The sequence below is a fragment of the Monodelphis domestica genome, chromosome 7, assembly GCF_027887165.1.
Source record: "Monodelphis domestica isolate mMonDom1 chromosome 7, mMonDom1.pri, whole genome shotgun sequence".
NCBI classification, from domain to species: Eukaryota; Metazoa; Chordata; class Mammalia; order Didelphimorphia; family Didelphidae; genus Monodelphis; species Monodelphis domestica.
In genome coordinates, this window is record NC_077233.1 from 165,957,591 (window position 1) to 165,979,293 (window position 21,703).

General features: G+C 37.4%; 2 protein-coding genes and 1 long non-coding RNA gene across 9 annotated transcripts in view; 1 reads left to right on the forward strand and 2 right to left on the reverse strand.

The window, feature by feature from the left end:
• The window catches only part of KIF27 (kinesin family member 27), a 141,793-nt gene extending 130,834 nt beyond the window's left edge, over nucleotides 1–10,959 (reverse strand). For 5 of the 6 annotated variants that reach the window (XR_008913590.1, XM_007498906.3, XM_007498904.3 and 2 more), the window contains exons 1-2: nucleotides 7,531–7,658; nucleotides 4,058–4,454 (exon numbers count right to left, since the gene is read on the reverse strand). Coding sequence is in view for 5 of the 6 variants with exons in the window: in XM_007498906.3 (XP_007498968.2) it covers nucleotides 4,058–4,355 (298 nt within the window). In the remaining variant the exon portion in view is untranslated. Of the gene's footprint in view, nucleotides 1–4,057; nucleotides 4,455–7,530; nucleotides 7,659–10,888 lie in introns of those variants that run through there. The other variant, XM_007498905.3, reaches the window with a different exon arrangement.
• LOC103098645 (uncharacterized) lies at nucleotides 7,726–16,374 on the forward strand. The gene is made up of 3 exons (XR_008913591.1): nucleotides 7,726–7,862; nucleotides 13,491–13,706; nucleotides 16,134–16,374. It is a non-coding gene; the product is annotated as an uncharacterized LOC103098645 (long non-coding RNA).
• The window catches only part of QNG1 (Q-nucleotide N-glycosylase 1), a 39,998-nt gene continuing 32,774 nt past the window's right edge, over nucleotides 14,480–21,703 (reverse strand). For both annotated transcript variants that reach the window (XM_056805942.1, XM_056805941.1), the window contains exons 3-4: nucleotides 19,942–20,137; nucleotides 14,480–15,251 (exon numbers count right to left, since the gene is read on the reverse strand). In XM_056805942.1, the coding sequence (XP_056661920.1) occupies nucleotides 15,019–15,251; nucleotides 19,942–20,137 (429 nt within the window). In that variant the 3' untranslated portion in view covers nucleotides 14,480–15,018. The remainder of the gene's footprint in view (nucleotides 15,252–19,941; nucleotides 20,138–21,703) is intronic.

Genomic DNA, 21,703 nt, shown 5'->3' on the forward strand with positions numbered 1-21,703 from the left:
TGCTACTAACTTAAATTTTTGTTTAGCATAAATAATAAGTAGTAATAGTACTGTTTAGACAAACAGTATTCTATGGTGGGCCACATCTCTACAAACTGACCAACTGTAAATATGTGGGCTGCTAGAGAATATTATTTGCAAAGGCCTGTCTGTTCCTTTCTCAACCCTTTGTCAAGGATACTCGTGATATATTGCATGGTTTATTCTCACAAAGTAAATGAAGAATGCCAACAGTTAGACAATGTCAGTCTGTCATCTGATTATATTTCACAGGCTCCTGTATCTGTCTGTTGCTTCAACTTTTATATGTAAGATATACCCTGATAAGTAAAGCACTAAAACAAGCCCTGTGAAATTTGTTTTCAGCCCTAGAAAGAGGCTAGTCTGTATTCAAAATCATTGAATGAGATTGGGGGGGAAAAAAGGCCTCCTCAGTTTATTTGGTTTTCTTCTAGTTTATTTGGTGTTCTTCTAGTTTATTTGGTCTTCTTCTATTAAGCATTTCTCACTAAATAACCTTTCCTTGGCATTTTAGACCCATCCAGCCTTCTCTATTACATTTATTCTTTTCCTTAAAACAGCAGAAAAAGAAACATTGTGGGTTTTTTCCTCTTTCATTCCAATTGCTTTGTTACCAAACACTTGGAGAGAGAAGTTATCAATTTTTTTTTTACTCTTCCAAACAATACTGAGAAAGTGGTAGCCAACTGTCTTCTCTTCTAAGACTGGAAGGAAAGGTTACTTTATTTAAATATCTACTTTCTCATCAGTAAGAGCCAAATGGGAATCTCAATTATCTCAATTTGAATAGACCAATTAATGGTCCTGCACAGGAACACAGATTAGTTAGATAGATAGGTAACAAATATAGATAAGGAGTATAGATGAGTTACAGAATAAGAAATAGACTGACCAACAGACAGATATAGCTTCTTTCTCATCTCATTTTGTTAACAAATACCTCCATATATTGATTGATTGATTGGGCTGATTCAAGTTAGCTTCCATCCATTCCACCTTGTAGAAGAAAGCAATGAGCACAAAGAATGAATCCACAGATACAGCATACATCTGGGAAAAAAATCTCTCTTCCTATCCTGGATCATTTTTTTTTAACCCTTACCTTCTATCTTTGAGTCAATACTGCATGTTGGTCCCAAGACAGAAGAATGTTAAGAGCTAGGCAAAGGAGGTTAAGTGACTTGCCCAGTGTCATACAGCTAAAAAATTTCTGAAGTCAAATTTGAACTCAGAACTCCCTGTCTCCAGGCTAGGCTCTCTTCCATTGAATGACCTAGATGAGCCCTTCAATCCTGGATCTTTTGGCATATAACTTATCTCACCCTAAAACACCATCCCAATAAATTTAGCTTCAGATACCTAAATTTTGTGCTCAAGTTCTCTTTTATTTCTCTGGTAAAGATTCTGACAACACAAAAGTCACCCTTTTTGGAGTGTTTTTGCTGCTAAGTAGTAGAGAAGTCATTAAACCCTCCTAAAACCCTATTCACTAGTATTCTTTCAGTATATTTCAAGAAGCATTTGTGAAGAATCTATTAAGTGTGTACCAGGTACTAAGATATAAGGACAAAAGTGGAATGTGTCTGCCTTCAAGAAGCTTACTTTGGTGGGGAGAGAAGGGGTAAGTTAAATGGCAAATTATTTAATCCTAAAGAAAAAATTAATTATGAAATAAAATAAAATAATGACAGTGGAAGAAATATAGTCCTTGAGGGGTATCTTTTTGTTAGATAACAACAGAGTACAAGGAATCTCAAAATAAAACTAAAAACTAGAGTTCTAGGTCCCAGTTCTGCCACTAAAATATGTCCTTAGTTAAGTTACTTAACCTCTCTAGGCCTCAATTTTCTGATGTATTAAATGAAAGAGCTGAAGAAAAAAAAATTTAATGGAGCAAAACTAACACACAGAAAACATTACCGGTCATACATAAATTATTTACATTTTTTTAAAAAACCCTTACCCTTCCACAATAGAATTAATACTATGTATTGGTTTCAAGATAGAAGAGTGGTAAGGGCTAGGCAAAGGAGATTAAATGATTGTCCAAGGTCACACAGGTAGGAAGTGTCTGAGTCCAGATTTGAACCTAGGACTTCACATCTCTAGGCCTGGCTCTCAACCCACTGAGCTACCCAGCTGCCCCCAAATTAGTTACAGTTTAAGAAGAATATAATGTGATACTTTTTTCCAAAAAATAAACTTTAAGTTCCTCAATCATTAAAATTAGATTGTGGGAACAGTCCACATGTGTATAACACCATGAAATTTGTAGAGTGTTTTCTTTGTAGCATACATGTGAGATTGGTAATATAAACATAACCATCCTTTCTTTTTCAGATGAGAAACTGAGGCTTCAGGAATTATTCCTGATTTGCCAAAAGGTATTCAATGGTCAGTAATTGTCTGAAATCCAGAACTCTAACCTAGATCGAAGTGCTGTAATCTTCCAATGTTACCATGCTACTTCTAAGTTCTATTCTAATTCTATTATTCCATGACTTTTCCTTTTCTAAAACTAGAATTTTTATATGCAGGAAAGGTCTGGTTATAGTCAATGTTCAAAATAGCATTTAGGTATCTAGCAACTGAGAAAATTTATATACACTATAATGTTGCTATATTCACTCTTTAGATTTTTTCTGATTGAATATTAAGAGTCAAAAAATTATCTTTAAAAAATTTTCTTAGCATTTAGACTTGAAAGTACTAGCAACAAAATAAAGTCCAGTTCCAATAAAAAGTGTCAGTGAAAGGGATGAAATTATATAAATTATATATATTACATAAATATATAAAATATAAATGTAAATATATTATACATATTATATACATATATATAAAATATAAAGTATACAAATTACTAAATTTATATAGTGCTTTACAATTACAAAGTATCCATAAATGTTATTTCATCTAATCTTTACTAGCTTATAGAGCAGATTGTACAGACATGATTATTTCTATTTTACAAAAAGAAGTTTCCTTTCATCCACACGTGTTATTCCAAATGACAAAGGAAACACAGTTTAAATAATTCCTACTAACAATACTAAGGCAAAACTTCCCATGGGATGGCCTGATAGAATTTTTAAAGGAAAATTTTCTATTTTGTGAGACCAAAGTCAACAAGACTTTATCCCGAGTCCTCTACTTTAAGTGATCAATGTTGGGCTATGCCAGCTGTTGAGGAGGTCACACATTTTTATGGTCTGACTGCAACTTAAATCAGATGACAACTCTGTTATTTAGTTATATTTATTCATAAATTAGTTCTCTAAGAACAGCTGGATAGAATAGTGGATAGAGTACCAGGCCTGGAGTTGGGGGACCTGGGAGATATTTCCTACCTATGTGACCCGGCTGGGCAATTCACTTAATTCCAACTGCCTAACTCTTGCCTTTCTTCTGTCTTAGAATTGATTCTAGGGCAGAAAGTAAAGGTTTAAACAAAACGAATTAGTTCTCTAATAATGATTTCAACTAATTCTTTAAATATTTACATATATTAACACATGACAAAAACTGTTTTTTTAAACAAAATTAATGAGGGCAGATCAGGATTTGAGAGCACATTTTGCCTCTAATTTGAACTTTTCAGTTCACCTTTTACAGAATGTCAGAGCTTAAAGGCATTTTTGAGATCATTTTCTCCAACCCCTTTATTTTCCTGATACAGAAAGCCTAGGAGAAAAAAAATAATTTGCTCAAGGTCACAACAAATTAATGGCAAAGAAAAGGCTAAAACACAGGTCCTCCTACCTCCTAGGAGAACATAAAGTGCTCTGCAAATCTTAGAGTGCTATTTAGTGTGAGCTATTATTATTATTAGACCTCTGTTCTATCCAAAGTCAACAGAAAGGCCAGCCATTCCTCCCAAAAAACCTAGTGCTCAAATTCAATATTTAAGACAAATACTTCAAAGGTAGTAATAACTTCATGATGCTCTATTTCGTTTCTTTCAATTTCACTTCATATGTTTCTTTGTAGCAAATCAAATAACTATAAATAAGTAAAAGGAGCTGAAGGATCTTACCAATGTGGCCTCCTCCAATGGTGTATGTCTTCCCAGATCCAGTCTGTCCGTAGGCAAAAACGGTAGCGTTATATCCCTCAATCAATGATGCAACTAGAGGCTTAATACAGGTAGTATAAACTTCATCTTGAGTTGAATTTTTGCCAAACACAAAATCAAAAGTGAAAATTCGATCTTTCCCAATGATAATTTGCTGGGTATTTGGAACCAGTCTCACACATACTTGGTGATTATGAAGTATTTCTTTGCAAAGCAGAGGTCTAACTCTTACTGCAACTCTCACTGGTATTTCTTCCATGGTACAATAAATTGCAGTGAATTTTCGGCTTTCTAATTTAATTTAACACCCAGTATGTGAAGCATCCTTTTCATTTGTGTTTTCATAACAGCTTGAACCCTATATTTAAAAATAACAAAAAAATTTTCAGTTGTCAGATATCAAGTAACAACCTATAATGAAGAAGGCACCATTAAAGTAAATTCAAATAGCTATATCTAAATAACTTACAAAAAATAAGTTATATAAAACAAAACATTAGTTCCAAAGCTTGTAATCTTGTAGAAATAACTAACACTTTTCATTAAATAAGCAAAGAGGCAATATAAAGTAATTCGTGAAAGAAGAACTGGATATTCTATAGAAAGAACTGGATATTCTATAGAACTCCTAAGAGCAGAACTAGGACCAACAAGTAAAAGTTATATGGAATAAAAGTAATTGAAACAAGAAAGAACTTTATAACATTTAGAGGAGTCAAAAAAAAATAAAACTTTTGCCTGAACACAGTTCTTATTATGCAACAAGGAGTTCACATAGAAAAAAAAATCTTATTAATGTGGGAAATCCTTCATTAGGTTACACCTTACTAAACAAAGAGTTCATAATGGAGAGAAGCCTTATGAATGTAATAAATGTGAAAAGTCATTTAGCTGGAGGCCATAATCTTACTGAACACCAGAAAATTCACCTTTAGAACTATTATGAATAATGAACAGACAGGAAGGCCTTCTCTTATGAATATAGTTTTTATTTTATATTAAAATGTTCATATAGGAGAGAAATCATATATGTAATCATATATGTATAATAAATGAAAAATTGACAATTGCTGTGTTGGACAGTGAAGCCTTCATCACTCTTCCAATTCCTTATAACTAAATACTGTAAAATATCTTGCCAGTTCATCAGTCTAAACCATACCTGGCTTGAAATTTAAAATTTCAAGATAATAAAATGCATGCTTAGAAAATGGCAGCTATTCTATTAGATTTTCTGGCTATGTATTCAAAGGCATCAGTATTCTCCTTGCAATAAAGGAATAAAAATAAGATTCACAAATATAATTTTATATTTCAAAATAATTCTAAACAAGAAATCAGATTTTTTCCATCCTATGTTATATTTTGGTGTGGTGATTTGTGCTTTCTGAAGAACCTAATGCTTCATTACTAACATGGAAATAAATTAATTTGTTAAAAGTCAGTAGTTTAACCATTAATATGTGAAATCTTAGCCATTTCCCCCCATTCATTCAACAAGCATGTAAATCCTCTAAGTTTTAAAAAAAAGGACACCACCTTTACCCATATAAGGAAGTAGAAGAGACTAGACTCAAAGGCAAAACAAACAAATATATGATTTCTACAAACATCACACATTAACTGCTCACAGAATACTAAATAAGTTAGTAGTGATCAGCCATGGGCTGGGTTTGGTCCCTCAAGCATCCTCACAGAAGGTGAGTCATCCCTTTAATGGGTTGTTGTTCTTAATTAACTATGCAGACAAATGAAATCAAAACACTGGGCCAAATACATATCAGAAAAATTTCAGTGGTGTGTGATATTGATGTTTATACCATATACTACTCAGAAACAGCACTTTCATCAATAGTTTTATTTTTAAAAATGCTCTAACCTCAGTAAGCCCCTACAGAACAACAGCAACAACAAAAATAATCCCCCTTAGGCTGTAACACCTACAAGTAAAAAATCAAGCCACTAGTAATAGCTAAAGATAAAACTTACATACTCTGAGAGGTTATGAATACTCCATTTTTGAAAGTTTGATTTAACAGAAATAATCCTGGAATTAAATCTAGAAGACCTATTTTCAAATCCCTGTTCTGACACTTACTGTGTCAATTCACCTCTGACACTCAAACCTTCCAATGAGAGATAATAATTCTTGTGCTATATCTTATAGTGTCTATTGAAGTTTTAAGGCTATAAACTACATTAGCCAAGTCAAACCCTTCCTCATTATACTGAATTTGTGAAATTGTTATAGTAAAACATAATAGTAAATTGTTGCTTGAATGATATGAATAGACATGAATTGTGATTCAAAGTAAAAACTAAAAATATAATGGAAAAAAATTTTGTTAAACCCTAAAAACCTTTAGAAAATTCATGGGACATTGCCTAGTTCTTAATGAGAAAGTGTACTTTGTGCAAATGAGGGAAAGAGTAATTAGGAGAATTCATTATTTACAAAAATCATCTCTGAATACCTATAATACCTATGATAATAATTATATTCATTTATATTATCTTACTATAAACATATAGGGCAGCTAGTTGGATGAATGACTAACATGATCATTAACATCCTGATAATCCCCCAACATCCTTCACTGTGCTGGCTGGCTCTTCCCTTGGCTGAGAAAGGCACAAATTTATTTCCCTTTAGATAAAGTGCTCAGTCTCTAAAGAGGCAAAATTAAGAGGAACTTCATTGTCAGAGGTGTTTTTAGCCTTCTGTCTAGCATGGACTCTTTTGGCAGTCCAGTGAGGCCTTGGGACCCATTTTAGGACGTTGTTTTTAAATGCACAAAATGAAATACAAGGATTACAAAGGAAGAGAGTTATACTGAAATATAGTTAGAATTCATGAGCCCCTCTTACTGCTGCTCTACATAAAGGAAGGGAGGGCGAGTGCGAAAAGGGTGCCTTGTCACAATAAGTCCCTTGCATTCCCCCAGAGCATTAAAGAAGGCAAAAAGGGCAGAGTGGGGACCCTCAGTCTTTCTCTCAAAAAGGCATAGGACCCCTCCCCTCCTAACTGCTAAACAGGCTACCAGACTAGAGCAGGCCAGGCCCATTTCCGGGGGATAATTAAGGTGAGGTGGGAGGGAGTAGAGATGATAGCGGGGGATTAGGTTAACCTTCGTTTTCTAGGCACCCATTTTGAGCCAAGCCTTCCCTCACCCCCAGAGCCGACTTTCGGATACTCCACCCTAAGGAGCAAAGCTTCCCTCGCTTTCAGTAAAGGAGCTGGCCGGGCCAGATGGAGTGGTTCAAAAGTGGAACTGAGGGAAGCGCTAGGCCCATTCCAGGCCCCGGCCTCCATAGCCAGGATAGGGAGGGCAGGCGATGGCCAAAAAGAAATCATGAGAGAGAAGGACAAGGAAAAAGGAAAGAAGGGGATGGGGAAGGTCCAATCGCCACCGCCACAGCCGCCGGACACTGACCGGGCTCGAGGAGAAAGCCACCCTGCAGCCGGGGGGAGCAGCAGCAGCAACAAGAGCGCAGCCTCGCTCAGCCTTCCGAGCCTCTACCCCTTCCTCCCCCCCGCTTCCCTTTTGTTGCCACTCGTTGCCGTAGCAACGGCGGAACGCCGCGCGCCTTCTCCCGGGCAACGGCGCCGGCGTGCCAGCCAGAGGGATTGGGGCCAGGCACGCCCCAGGCAGAGCGCCACTGTCCCATCTCTGGGCCTCGTAACCTCCGTGGATAGCGACCCCTGCTGCAACTTCGGAGCGAAGCCACCTAGGACCACTTGAGCAATCCTGCCCAGCCACAAAAGGTTTGCAACTTACAGGGAAGCAAGTGTGCTGGTTTAACTGACTCCAAAAAACAAACCAAAAAAAGCACACTTTTAATTTTAATCAGCATTATTAACACTTTATTACGTCTAGGCAATCAACAAAAAAAATAATAAATTATGCACTGATTTATAGTGTTTGCAGGTTTCTGAGGTGTAAATGCTCACACTGGAAATTTAACAATTGGTTTTCCAGTTAGAGCTGGGCTCTAGCAAGCACAGCTCTACAGGGAGGCCTTTGTTCAGGAAAGATATTTTTGAACCCTTACTTTCTGTCTTAGAATTGATCTTAAGTATCAGGGCAGAAGAGCAGTAAGGGCTAGGCAATGGGGGTCAAGTGACTTGCCCAAGGTCACACAGCTGGGAAGTGTCTAAGGCAAGATTTGAACCCAGGACCTCCCATCTCTAGGCCTGGCTCTCAATCCACTGAACTACCCAGCTGCCCCAACTGAGTAGATCTTGATCAATGATACATGTAAAACACAATGGAATTGCTCTTTGGCTATGAGAGGGGTGTGGGAGGAAGAGAGGGAAATAACATAAATCATGTAATCATGGAAAAATATTCTAAATTAATTCATTTTAAAAATAAACATTAAAAAAAAGTCTGAGGGGGGCAGCTGGGTAGCTCAGTGGATTGAGAGCCAGTCCTAGAGACAGGAGGTCCTAGGTTCAAATCTGGCCTCAGACACTCCCCAGCTGTGTGACCCTGGGCAAGTTACTTGACCCCCATTGCCTAGCCCTTACCACTCTTCTGCCTTGGAGCCAATACATAGTATTGACTCCAAGACGGAAGGTAAGGGTTTAAAAAAAAAAAAGTCTGAGGACAAATTTGAATCCAGGAGGTCTTGGCTCCAGGCCTGGCTCTTCATCCACTGTGCTACCTAGCTGCCCCAGGAAAGCTATATTTTATTTCAGTGGACCTACTAAGAAAATGATGAGGGTAGAGGAAGAAACTCATTTATATTTAACCCTATTCTTATAAAGGGGTCTTTGTAGCCAGGCCAAGATCTACAAGGAGACATTGGCCTGGGAGACCACTAAAGGACATACAGAGTTTACCTTCAAAAGATTATAAAAAAAAATAAAAAAGCCACCCAGACTTTCCCCTTTTGCAATCCTTAGTAAGAACACTTTGACTGAGAATAGGATTTGATGAGGAGGAAAAAGCTTAAAAAGTACTCCTTGGAGAAAGGCGAAAAATGTTTCATTGGCCTATTGGTAAATACAAGCCTTTTCCCTGTCTCATAGTTTTGTACATCAATTGCTGTCCCCATAAATCAGTTTCTAATACAATTTAACAAAGACTTAATAAGTGACTGGAGTATACAATAAAAAATGGCGTTTACTAGCCATAATAGACTTAAAGATACCTGTGGATACCACACAAATAGCTTTGGTTGCCATTACAAGTATAAATGCCTTCCCTTCTGGCATTGGTACTTTGCAATATTATCTTTGAAGTAACTATTCCTAAAGAAAAGGTTAAGAAAAGTCTAACTTGGCCAACTTGTTTTTAACTGGTTACTGGTGATGTCAATGAGGTGGAGTTTATGGATTCTGTCTTCTTATAGCCATGTGGCCAAAGACAACACCCCCCAAGCTCCATGAGTCAGAGAATGTCAATAGGCTAACAAAGAATAAAAATGAGGGTTATGTGCCACTAAAATTAGTGTCATCTTTATCTGTGAAAGATAAAAACAATCTCTTGTCCTTTGTAGATATTATATATAGAACATCTATTTTCAATGTTCCATATGTTAAAATGTAGGTAACGGGATTCAGTTAATGATCAAACCACTTGAGAGGACATCTGCCTATGTGAATGACGGATGCTGATTTGTTCCTTCTGGGAGAATTATGATGACATGTAAGGAAAGTGTCTTGGAAAGACTGTAGTATTGTGAACATTCAGAAACTGGTAGGAGCTAACTACTGGTAATGGGCGACTCTCTAATTGGCTCTGGGGAGTATTAAGAAAGGTTTATCAGTTGCAACTTCTTTTGATTAATGCAGTTCAAATCTGGCCTCAGATACTAGCTGTATGCAAGTCACTTAACCCTGTTTGACTCAGTTTCATCATCTGTAAAATGAGCTGGAGAAGGAAATGGCAAAGCACTCCAATATCTTTGCCAAGAACATCTCGAAGTCAGAGAATCAGATGCAACTGCAACACATAGTGCTTTAAAATTTGCAAAGCCCTTTAACAAACATCTCATTTTTCTTATTATCTTATCTTTAGTTTATCTTATCTTCATTTTTTATATCAATGGCCAAAACTTGAATATTTCACACAGGCACCATAGAATTCCATTTTCAGAGCACCTTCTGACAACTATCTTTTTTTTTTGTTCAAGAACCCTGGGTTCAAATCCTGCCTCAGATGCTCCTTGCCTAAGATACTTAATTTCTATATCTCAAATTCATCTGTTAAATGAGAGGGTTGTACCCATTAGCCTTTAAAGTCTCTTCCAGTTCCAAGTGTGTTCTTCTGTGATTCACATCATCTGAACTGCGTGGATCAGTTTTAAGCTGGAAGGAAGTTCCACTGTTCATACAGCTACACTTACTACAATAACAAGCCATCATCTAGAATTCCTCTGGGCACTTGGGTCAGGAACCTAGGTCCATGTACTCCACAGTCACTATACCTTATGTCACTGCTTTCTGTGGGGAGTCTCTCCAGCCTTTGTGTAAAACTAGAAACCTGTTCCTCTACCTGAGAAGTAGTTAGGAATTCAATGTGGCCACTAAATCAGCTGCTTAGCAGCAGGCAAACATTTGAGTTTGGTAAAAGGGCAACTCTGTCTCAGTAGATCACTTTAGTGAACAAGATTTCCATAGGTGTATACAAGGCTGCCTCCCCTCCCCTCCCCTCCTAAACACCTTCCCCAGGATTTTACACCTGCCTCAAAGAGTTCATGGCCATCTTCAAGTCTTTTCATTTATACCATTGCTGCAACTAACAAACAACTCCAAAATTAACTGTCCTTTGTGAGGATACATACCCATCTCGGCACAGCCCTCTAAGTTACTTGCCCCTCCATCCACACTGTTCTCCCCTCAAACCCGCTCCCCTCCCAACAATAAAGTGAGCTTGTACAATGCTCCCTAGGTTCACAATGACCATGCTGCTTACAAAGATGCTGTCATAACCTGGCTACTATTAGTGACTAAAGCCCAAGTTTTAAAAAATAAGCCTGGCTCCCTGGCTGACTAGTAGATAAGTAAAGGGCCTTAGCCACTGTAGAGATCTCTCACTTTTCTGGATCATTTGCCAAACTGTATCTAGAACCATCAATCTTACAGTCTTCCCAAGGTTGTCTTCCTCTTTTAAACTCTAGTTCTTCCCAATTTATGTTCTTCCTGATCTTGAATATTAAGTGTACCCCCACAAACTTCTCAGATCTTTCCAGCTGGGAACCCCCAAGGCCTACTCCTTGCTAAGTTTGGATCAGTTTATTTCATTTTTCTCTTCTCAATCCTAGCATCTGGGGGATGGCCATGCCTCCTATCAGGTGCTTTGGGGGCTTCTCTGAGCCTCAAGAAAACATTGACAATAAAGTAGTAGAGGGATAGGGCTGACTATTCCTCCCCAGTTTGATGTCCATGCAAGGAAGAGAGGCAATCCTGAAGCAGTGGTCAAACTTCCTATTTCTGCAAGATAGGCAAAGGAGTCTAGAGATCATTTGCTAAGCTGCAAAAATCCATTACAAATCCTTAGGTAGGAAAAAAAAGGATTCTAGTAAAATCCTGACAACAGAATTATTCAAGTATTTATTAAACAAGTACTTAGTAGGCATAAATCTCATGTAAGAGGAAGCATAATATAATGGATAGAAAGCTAAGCCTAGAAGCTTAGATAGATGAAATTAAATGAACACTTGTTTTAGTACCTACTATGTGCTAGGCTTTTCTTTCTTTTTTAAATAAACCCTTACCTTTAGTACTGTATATTGGTAAGGATTATGCAATGGGGGTCAAGTGATTTGCCCAGGGTCAAGCACCTAGGTAGTGTCTGAGATCATGTTTGAACCCAGGACCTCAATCCACTCAGCCCTTTAGCTTGGCCCCTATACTAGGCTTAAGCACACATATACATACACACAAAATTTGATCCTTATATAACTGCAAAGTAAATGCTCTACTTTACAGTTGAGGAAGCTGAGGCAAATGAAAATTAAATGACTTGCCCAGGATCTCTCATAGGAGGCTTCATCTGTAAGCTAAGGATTCTAAGGGTGAAGGATGCAAAATAGCACATGCAAAGGCAGACAGATGAAATTTAGTTTGGGTAACAGCAAATTGCCCACTTTGGCAAAGAAAGTGTTTTGAGTATATAGGTGTGGATTATGGTCAGGAAGATTAGCTAGGCTAAAATTGCAGTAATCCAGATGCAAAGTGATGGGACTAGTCTAAAGTAGAAATGAAAAGGAAAGGTCAGAAATGAGAGACACTGTATAGAATCATGGGTCTTGGTGCCTGGATAAAAGGGGGAACAAGAAAGAGGAGTTTAAAAAGGCTACATGATTTAAGATAGCTTCAACTGTATTGTTTAGTTGTTTTTCAATCATGTCCATCTCTTCATGACTCCTTTTTGGAGGTTTTTTGACAAAGATACTGCAATGGTTTGCCATTCTCCAAGTGATTTTACAGATGATGAAATGGAAGCAAACAGTTGAATGACTTGCCCAAGGTATGCTGCTAATAAGTGTCTGAGGCCAGATTTGATCTCAGGGAAGAGGAATTTGCCTAGCAAGTATCAGAGGTTACATTTGAACTCTTCTTCCTGACTCCAGGCCCAACAGTCCATCCACTATGCCACCTACCTGCCCTGATAACACAATTGTGTTAACAGACAAGGAAATGCTCAAAAAAAAGAGAGTTGTGGGGTGAGGAAAAGGAGAATTGTTTTCGATGGTAATGAATTTGATACCAGTGAAAAGTACTTCAATATTTCAAGGGTTTATTTATAACCCTTAGCTCAAAACTGCATACCTACCTAGTTAGAACCTGGGGAAATCAGACATCAGGCATTGGACAGGTTTTATTTAAGCTGATGGAAAATTCGGGAGACTTGAATCTTAGACCATATATACTCTCCTTTCTGATGGACCTCATTTCTTCAAGACCCACTCTGGTTCCCTAGAATGTCAACCCTGAAGACCTGAACAGTATACTGGCTTATAGGACTGCGCTGAATATGGCCCTCACGAAAGTCAAGGTTCAGTTTTAGTCCTTCAGGCTGAAGAATTAGCCCTTTGATACTTCTTAGGCCAGTCACTTCTCTATCAATTCTCCATGGCTGATCCTTTGCAGCACATCCCAGGGAAAAGTAGCTAGTAATGTCGGAGTTTGAACTCCCACCTGACTGTGCCACCTAGCAAAATGCCTTTAGAAACAACCCGCTTCTATTAGTTATTTTTAAAACAAGTTTTATTGCTGTCTTTTTCTGTACATCAGTCATTTCCTGAAATAGTCTGCCCTTCCGAACTGTAGCAGAGACCCCTCCCCCCTTTCCCTGGAAGAAATTTCTATTATTATGATTACTCTTATCCCTTTTCCTTCCTCCTTAAAAGGACTTAATGCAAATCATTACTTATTTCTCAGGCCCCTCCAGAACAAAATCAGCAAAAAAAGTTGCCCCCAGGAAGAAGGCATAGACATTAGCACAGCTTCCGGAGGAAGGGAAAGAGAGCGATTCCGGACTCTAGAAGGGGCGAGGCGGAGACGGGCAACAGAGCCCGCAGCGCATGCGCGGCCAGCGGCGCTCAGAGGAAACTAGTCAGCCAGTTCATCCGCCTCCAAATATCCTTGTGGGAAGAGGTACAGAATGCTCATCTTTCCTTGGCTACTGGGGGAATGGCAGCCTACTAGGAATCACGGCCCGAGCTTAGTAGTCTTTTCCCTCTCAACCATATCTCACACGGAATCTCAATGCCCTTCAATTTCATTTAAAGCCCTAAAGAAACAGGAACTAACACCATGGAAACTGCTTCAACTGCACGCACCGGAAGCAAAGCAATCCGCAGCTAGTGCTTGGTCGAAACGGAGACTGCTCCGGAAATACTTTGAAACCTCGACCTTGAGCTAGCGTCTTTTGGCTCCTTTTCTGCTTGTTTTACTACTTCTTTTGCTGCCGCTGTAGTGCGGAGGCACAAAAAGAATACAGTCTAAGCTGGGGATAGAATTCATCTTCAGCCTCCTCGCCTCCCTTCTCCATACCTTCAAGTCCCTTTCTACGAATGCCTAAGGGCGAGAACTTGTCCCATTTTGAAAATCGAGATTCGTAGGAGTTTGGAGCAGCAAGAACCCTTGTAAGATTATTTTGCCCAATTCCCTCATTCTAGAGGTGCGGAGGCATTCCATTGACTAGCATTTCCTCCAAGTCTCCCGACTCAAATCCAGTTCCCTCTTCCTCAGAGACAAATTACATGTCAAAGTAGGGTATGGTGACTCCAAAAGTTGGGTAATTTTAAAAAAATTTCCATGGGAAACTTAGAATCAGTATTTTAAAGATGTATTTAAGGGCTCTTTTAAGTGTCTGATGCTTTATAAGCCTCCCACAATTATAAAATAACTTTAAAATAAATTCACTCTTATTATGAAAAATATTTATTCAATTTCAAATATAAATTAGAATACATAAAAAATCTTTAATCTCTTGTTTCTTATATATCAAAAAGTTTTAACTACAATCCCTTGATTTTTGCAACAGCATCATTATTGTCATTAAAATACATAATTTCATGTGTGTATCATACTTCCCTCCTTTCCATTATAAGACTCATGATCACATAAACATATATTATCAACTTTTTGAATTTGATTATCAACTTAATGAATGGTAAAAATACTGAAAATTGATCACATTAAAAAGGCATGATTAACTTTTTCAAAGAAACTACAATAAGAAAAATTGGAATATTATAATAGGTACACTAAACAGGTAAAAATTAAAACATAAACAAAATAAAATTCTGAAAGCACAGTAGTAGATATGGTAAGAAAGAATGAAATAATCTTTTTTTCTTCTCCATGCTATACTTTTTCCTGATTAGACATAATGAAAGACAAAGTACATAACTGATCTTATGTTATAAAACTTTGGGGTCTGATTCACTAGAACTTATTATAATCAATAAAATATGCATCGTGTACGATGAAATGGAATTCCTTTCATATCATCCCTGTGATCCCGGGCATAGTCCCATAAGTAATAATCAATAAGAACTGAATTTATCTCTACAGAGATTTTTAATCTCTTCTGTTTAATAAGTTCTAAAACTCGATCTCGAATCAGCTCAACACACCAAACAGAACAGCCTCTGATTTCCACCTCTTCTTTAACTCCAGATGGGAGCAATTCTCCTATAGGAAAAACATCAGAAAAAAATCAGTGACACAAACCATACAAAACAGTAATAAAAATGTAGATTTTGTAACTAAATTTATATTTTTTAAAGACTATATCTATATTTGTAATTTAAGCAATGATGTCAACATTTTAAACTACTATTTGAGGTAGAAAGTAAATTTGGGTTTAAAATTAATAAAGTTTTCTGTTCAGTGGCAGTCCCCTGATCACAGAAGAAATTTCCAAGAGGAAAGAAAGGACTTTTACAGCAATGGACAGGGACAGAGTTCATGACCAAACAAGGAATAAAAAGATCAGAGTAGATAAAAACTTTATGCAATAAATTTCAAAATTTTTCTCAGTAAATTGTTTTTCTTTATATTTTAACTCGTATTGGTTTTGTTGGTGCAAAAGCTTTTTGGTTTTATATGATGAAAACTGTCCATTTTATCTACTCTGATCTTTTTATTCCTTGTTTGGTCATGAACTCTGTCCCTGTCCATTGCTGTAAAAGCAATTGAGAACTATACCTGAAAAAAATCACTAAACTATACCTTTTGTCCCATATATTACTACATCTAAACCTCGAGGAAATCAAATAAAGAAGAAAAGGACCCATATGTACAAAAAAAATTATAACAGCTTTTTTTTATTATTATAGCAATTAGCTGGAAATTAAACTGAGTGCCCATCAACTGTTAAATGGCTGAACAAATTGTGGTATAGGAACGTAATGAAATATTACTATAAGATTATGAAAGGATCAGTTTCACGGAAACAAATTATTGTCATCTCTGGACCATGTCCTGATAGAAAGGGGCAGAATGAAACAAACACCTGTTTTACTTGTCTGTGCACAAAAGGCTTTTTTGATTTTCCTTTTTTAATTTTTCTAGGGGGAGAAGGGAACGGTTAAAAATAAAGTGGTCAAAAAAAGGAAGAAAATGGAAAATGGAAAAGAAGGGAAAGAAAACATCATTGAAGCATTTTTCAAAAAGAAATCTGAAAGCAAATAGACCAACAGAACATCTTTGGAAATTACATGTTGAATTAACTATTTGCAAAAGGAAAAGCAAAATGTACATACTTTGTGTGTGGAATTGTTCATTTTAATTGATTAAATAAGAATAAAAATAACATTTAGTGCTGGGTTTTATTTAGATAGTATAAATTTGGGTTAGTTAGATCAGGGAGGATTAGTGTAGCCTGTGAAACACAGGAGAAGTGGTTCCTTGTGGAACCTGGGAGTTTATTTGGGTGGATTTAGTATCCCTTAGAATCAGAAATCCTTTATATATCTTTATATATTTCAATAAATACTTTGTTTTATAATAAGAGTCTCTTTAGCGTCCTTGCGCCTGGTCCTAAAGGGAAGTTCACATTTGAGCTTTACTTCATCACTGAGGATACTTTTGATTACCTCTATCAGAAGTATCCCAACAGTTTGAACCTGATTGGCTAAACAGTTTTGAAAGTTTTTGAACCCATATTGAACAGTTTTTCCATCTAAATATTTTATAACTCGCTAAATTTATTTTTACACAGTAGGAAGTTGGAAAGAACTAGAATGGAAGAGGTTTATCAAGGTGGATAAAGATAGACACAAGATAATATTTAGTGAGGTTTGGAAAGGTTGAGATGAGGGGGATTTTTTTGTTGGGCAATCAGGGATTCCATATCACAAGAACTGGGAGAATAAAGAGGGACAGGCATTTTCTGTTAATGATGATAGGTGGGGCTGAGTAATTTACATTCTTTTAGACAGTCAATAAACAGTAAGTATTCCAAATTCCAGCAACAGGGTTAAGTAGTAGGAATAAAAAGAAAAAGAAAGTCTTTGTCCTCAAGGAATTTATAATCTATATTTATATATAATATATATATTTATAATCTAATGAAGAAAAGTGTGGTCCTGAACTGGATTTAAGTGAAGCAGAATTGCAAAAAGTTATCCCATTCTACAGCTTCTTGGAGACATGGGTGAAAGCTCCAAGAAGCTATAGTATGGGCAGCTAACACCCCAGTAAAACCATGTGGGTCTGTCAATAAACATGAATTAAGCACCTGCTGTGTGCTAGGCAATATGTTAATTACTAGGGATAAAAAAAAAAGAGGCAGAAAGATGGCCCCTTGCCCTCAAAAAGCTCACAAACTAATGGGGGGCACAATAAGGAAATAAATATGTATTAACAAGCTAGACAGAGGACAAATAGAAAATAAAAGAGGGAAGGCTGCCACTCTTGTTTTTTCAAAGGATGAGGGAGACCTGAGTATGTAGGCAACAAGATGGGAACTAGTACATCAGGAAAGACCAAAGCCAAGAGAGAAAGAGGGTATAACGGTGGGGGCAATTTGCTTGAGCCAACAGGAAGGGATGGGATCAAGGTATTCCCTGCCAAAGAGAAGGGCCACTCTATCTGACACAGGAATAAAAGAGTGGAGAATGAATGATGTGAGATAAGGAGAGTAAGGGGAACTCTTAGTGAATGATCTCATTCTTCTTGACTCTTTATCCAATAAAGTATAAGGTAAGATCCTAGAGGTGTGGGAAGAAGCTTGAGGAGACACAAGAATGTCTGGAATAGCCAAACCCTGACATTCTTGAACTTCTCTGTTATTGTTGAGCTACCATCATCCTCCTAGTCACCCAGGATCCCAACTTGGAAAGTGGGATGGTGAATCAATTGAGAAGAAATAAAATGTTTGCTCTGCTGCAGGGAGGGTCCATTTGAGATTCGACAACATTAATTTGCTGTGAGTGGGTCTAGACAGCATGGTTTGGTGATTTCCTATAGCTCTATTCAACAGCATGTGAATAGCACTGAAAAAGATAGATGTTGGGAATAATCCAGGACTAGAATTTGGCCAGGTGTGATTGGCAATAAGACAGGGAGGCAAATGAACTGAAAGTGTAATACAGTATAGAGTTGAGTTTTTAAGAACCTGACATAAATACAGGGAAAAGAGAAGAGTGTAGCCAATGCAGCACTGGTAGATAAAGATAAAGATAAAGAATGGAGGCTGGGAATGAGGAGAAGATTAGGGTTGTAAAGCACAGAGAAAGATGGAATTTTTCCATCTTTCCACAGATTATAATTAAAGGAATTTCAGAAGTCATCCACACAGAATGGAATGCTTATGGGTGACACAAGGTCAAAGGTATATATAGCTATGGTTGAGTGGAGAATTAGGTGAAAAGAACTGAACAGAATGAGGAATTGAGATGCTAGGGCATTTGAGGGGGTATAAGTATGTATGCTGAACCTCTCATTATGAGGGAAGGAGATAGAAGAAGAAAAAGATTACAAACAGGAAGAAAAAAAGATTATGAGCTGGACACTGAACTGATTGAGGAACCCATGGTTGGGATGGGGGGATTATAAAGAATCCAGATTATGTTTGGATAGCATGAATCTTTCAAAGGAAAAGAGGATGCTTAGTGAAGGTGGTCAAGTGGCAAATCAGGGCAAGAAGTATTCCTACTCCTCAACCAAATGCAGTAAGCTGGGGTATGAAAGAAAATGTAGCCAGTACTGGAAAGGGTTACAAGGGAAATGCTAGTGGAAGGGATCCATCCCTCACTAAGGGCCAGAAAATGAATAGAGTTAAAAAAAGAAAAGTTTAAAATGAAAGCAAGTTTTTAAAATATGAAGCAGTATGTCAGAGGTCACAATGAAAGGAGTGAGCAGAACTGGAGTGGAACAATGGAAGTACAGATTGAAATGAAATTTCATATTCCTGAGGGAATGTCTAATCAAGGCTAGAGAATGATGTTTATTCAACATCATCAGGATAGGGTGAACATAAGGGGAAGAGAATGTTCTAACCACAGAATTGTGAGTCCAAGAAGAAAACTGAGAAGATTTCTGTGGTAAGCAGTAGTTTAAACAATTCTAGATCCACCCTTGAGGTGGGAGGAGGATACCCTAGCAGAGGTAAGGGGGTGGAATGGGACACAAAAGTTGTAGAGCAATTTAGCAATGAAGAAAGTCCTAAGGCAAGGCCCCACTGGGGTGGGAATCAGGCAGAGACATCCCCTGCCCCTAGTTTTGGTGGGAGAGAGAGCCCAAGAGGAAGCCAGCCAGTGGGGGGTAGGGGGGGGGAGGTGCCAAGGGTTTTATTTCCCAAACCAGGATGCTGCAAGCAGTGTTGACTCAGGAACCAATAAGAAGAACAATACAATACTTGGTAACACTTTAAATATTGTTTTAAGGCTTGTCAGCTTTTTATAAATATATCACTTGAGCCTCATAATAACCCTGGGTATTGCTGGTTGTTGCTATAATTGATCTCATTTTATAGACAAGAAAACTGGAGCCAAGAGAGATTATATAACTTGCCATGGGTCGTACAATTAGTGTTTAAGGAAAGATTCAAACTCTGGTCTTCCTGACTCTCTCTATTAAATAAGGGTCTAGAGCTCTATCCATGATATTGCCTAATTGTCTCCAATGAATCTGTTAATGCACAATCCAAAATAGCATGATATGTCTTTTAAGTAGTATCTATTTATACTTAATATGATCATTGGGAATTTCTAACTCTAAAGATAATATTTATAATATAAACTCTGCTGTGGATTTTTCATAAGATATTACAAAAGATATTACCAATAAACAATCATAAATAATGTAAATCAGTTCACAAAGTGCTGAATAAGAACCTAAAGAGCATAATGCAAAGAGTTATAAACAAATAACAAACCTTCAAGAAGTTTCTTAAGTAGTGCATCAGAGTATCTTATAGCTCCCAAGTGAGCAAGCACCTGGGGTAGCCTGTAGTCAGCAAACATAGTAATTCTAGAAATGTCACTGAAGCAGCCATCTCCTCTTCCTTCTAGTACAGACCACGTATCTGCCACAAGTATCTGAGCGCGTTTGTAGAATGAAATATTTTTACCCTGATAAATGAGAAAAAAATTGTTACTTGAGTATTTTAATTTTCATATGTCTACAAAAATGATGCAACTTAAAGAATGTTTTATTGGTCTTAAGTTTGTTGTTTTTAAAAAGTGTTAGAAAAGCCTACTTTGTAAACTCATTTCAGAAAGCTCCTTTTGGTTCAATTCAACACTGATTAAACAAACCTCTAATGTGTCTGAGATGCTGTGCTATCTTCTGAAACTACAAAGACAAAAATGAAAATTAGTCCCTCCCGCAAAGAGCTTACATTTTACTGGGGTCATAGAATAATAAACAGAAAAGTAGAGGGCAGCTACACAGTATTGACTCCAAGATGGAAGGTAAGGGTTTAAAAAAAAAAAGAACAGAAAAGTAAACAGAAGATAAACTGAAAAAGGAGACAACAATAACTATAACACCAGGAAATACTATGAAGAGGAAATGATATCTTCTAGAAGGTGGCATTTAGCTTCAGTACCATTCTCTACATAAAGCCTTTCTTGATGTCCTCAGCTATGTGTCCCTTAAATTAGCCTGTATTTCTTTTTTATATGAAAATGTTATTGTTCCTCATAAAATGCAAGCTCCCTCAGGACAGGGACTGCTCCATTTTGATATATAGATGCCCTGTGACTAGCACAGTGCATGGGAATTGCAGTAGTGGTAGTCTCTCGGTGACCGAGAATGACTATTGTCTTTGTGAAGTTTCATCTATGGTGTTCCCTCTTGCATGGGAATTGCAGGTAGTTAACAAATACCAATAACTGATTAAATTTTTTCTACAACATCCATGCAAAATTTTCAAGCGTAGATGACCAGTAGGAAGGCTGTGTGATTCACAGAAATAGATAAGATATTAAGAAAGGTAGGTTTTGGTGGACATTGAAGTGGATATGTCAAATAAGTACATAGAAATATGGGACTGAAGATCAGAGGAGGCTTAGGGCTGTATATGTTGATTTGGGAGTTATTGAAATAGAAGTTGCAACTGAAGTAAGAGGAGTGAAAAAGATAACAAAATGGGAAGACACAGAAAAAGATGCACAGCAAGTCTAAGACAAAGGTTTAAAGCACTGCTACACTTAGGAATGGGAAGAACAAGATCAACCAAGGTAGGAAGTTAGAAACCTTAAGAAAACAAATCCACAGAAACCCAAGAAAAAGATCCTCCAGAATAAGGAATGGTTTATAGTTTTACAGAAAGGTGAAACTAAAGAAAAGACCATGGGTTTTGCTCAGGAATCACTGATGAACTTGGAAAGAACTAGGTGTTTCCCCAACATACTCTGCACTCCAGTGCTATTCCTCACACAAGCCACCTCATATCTGTAAAGAAACTCGAATCCAGGACTTCAATCCCCAGAAGCCTTTGCTCCACTTCCCCAAAATGCTTTGTAATATCACTGAATTCTCACATGGGCTGAGATCGAGAAGGTATTTAACCTGATTGGAAAGGCCCTTTTGGCCTCTTTTTTTTCTTTCCTGTTTCCGTTTGCAAGCAGACGCGGCTCTTTTCATAATGTAGGTGAGGTTGTGTCTAGGCCTCTCTCTGGCCTAGTCATGTG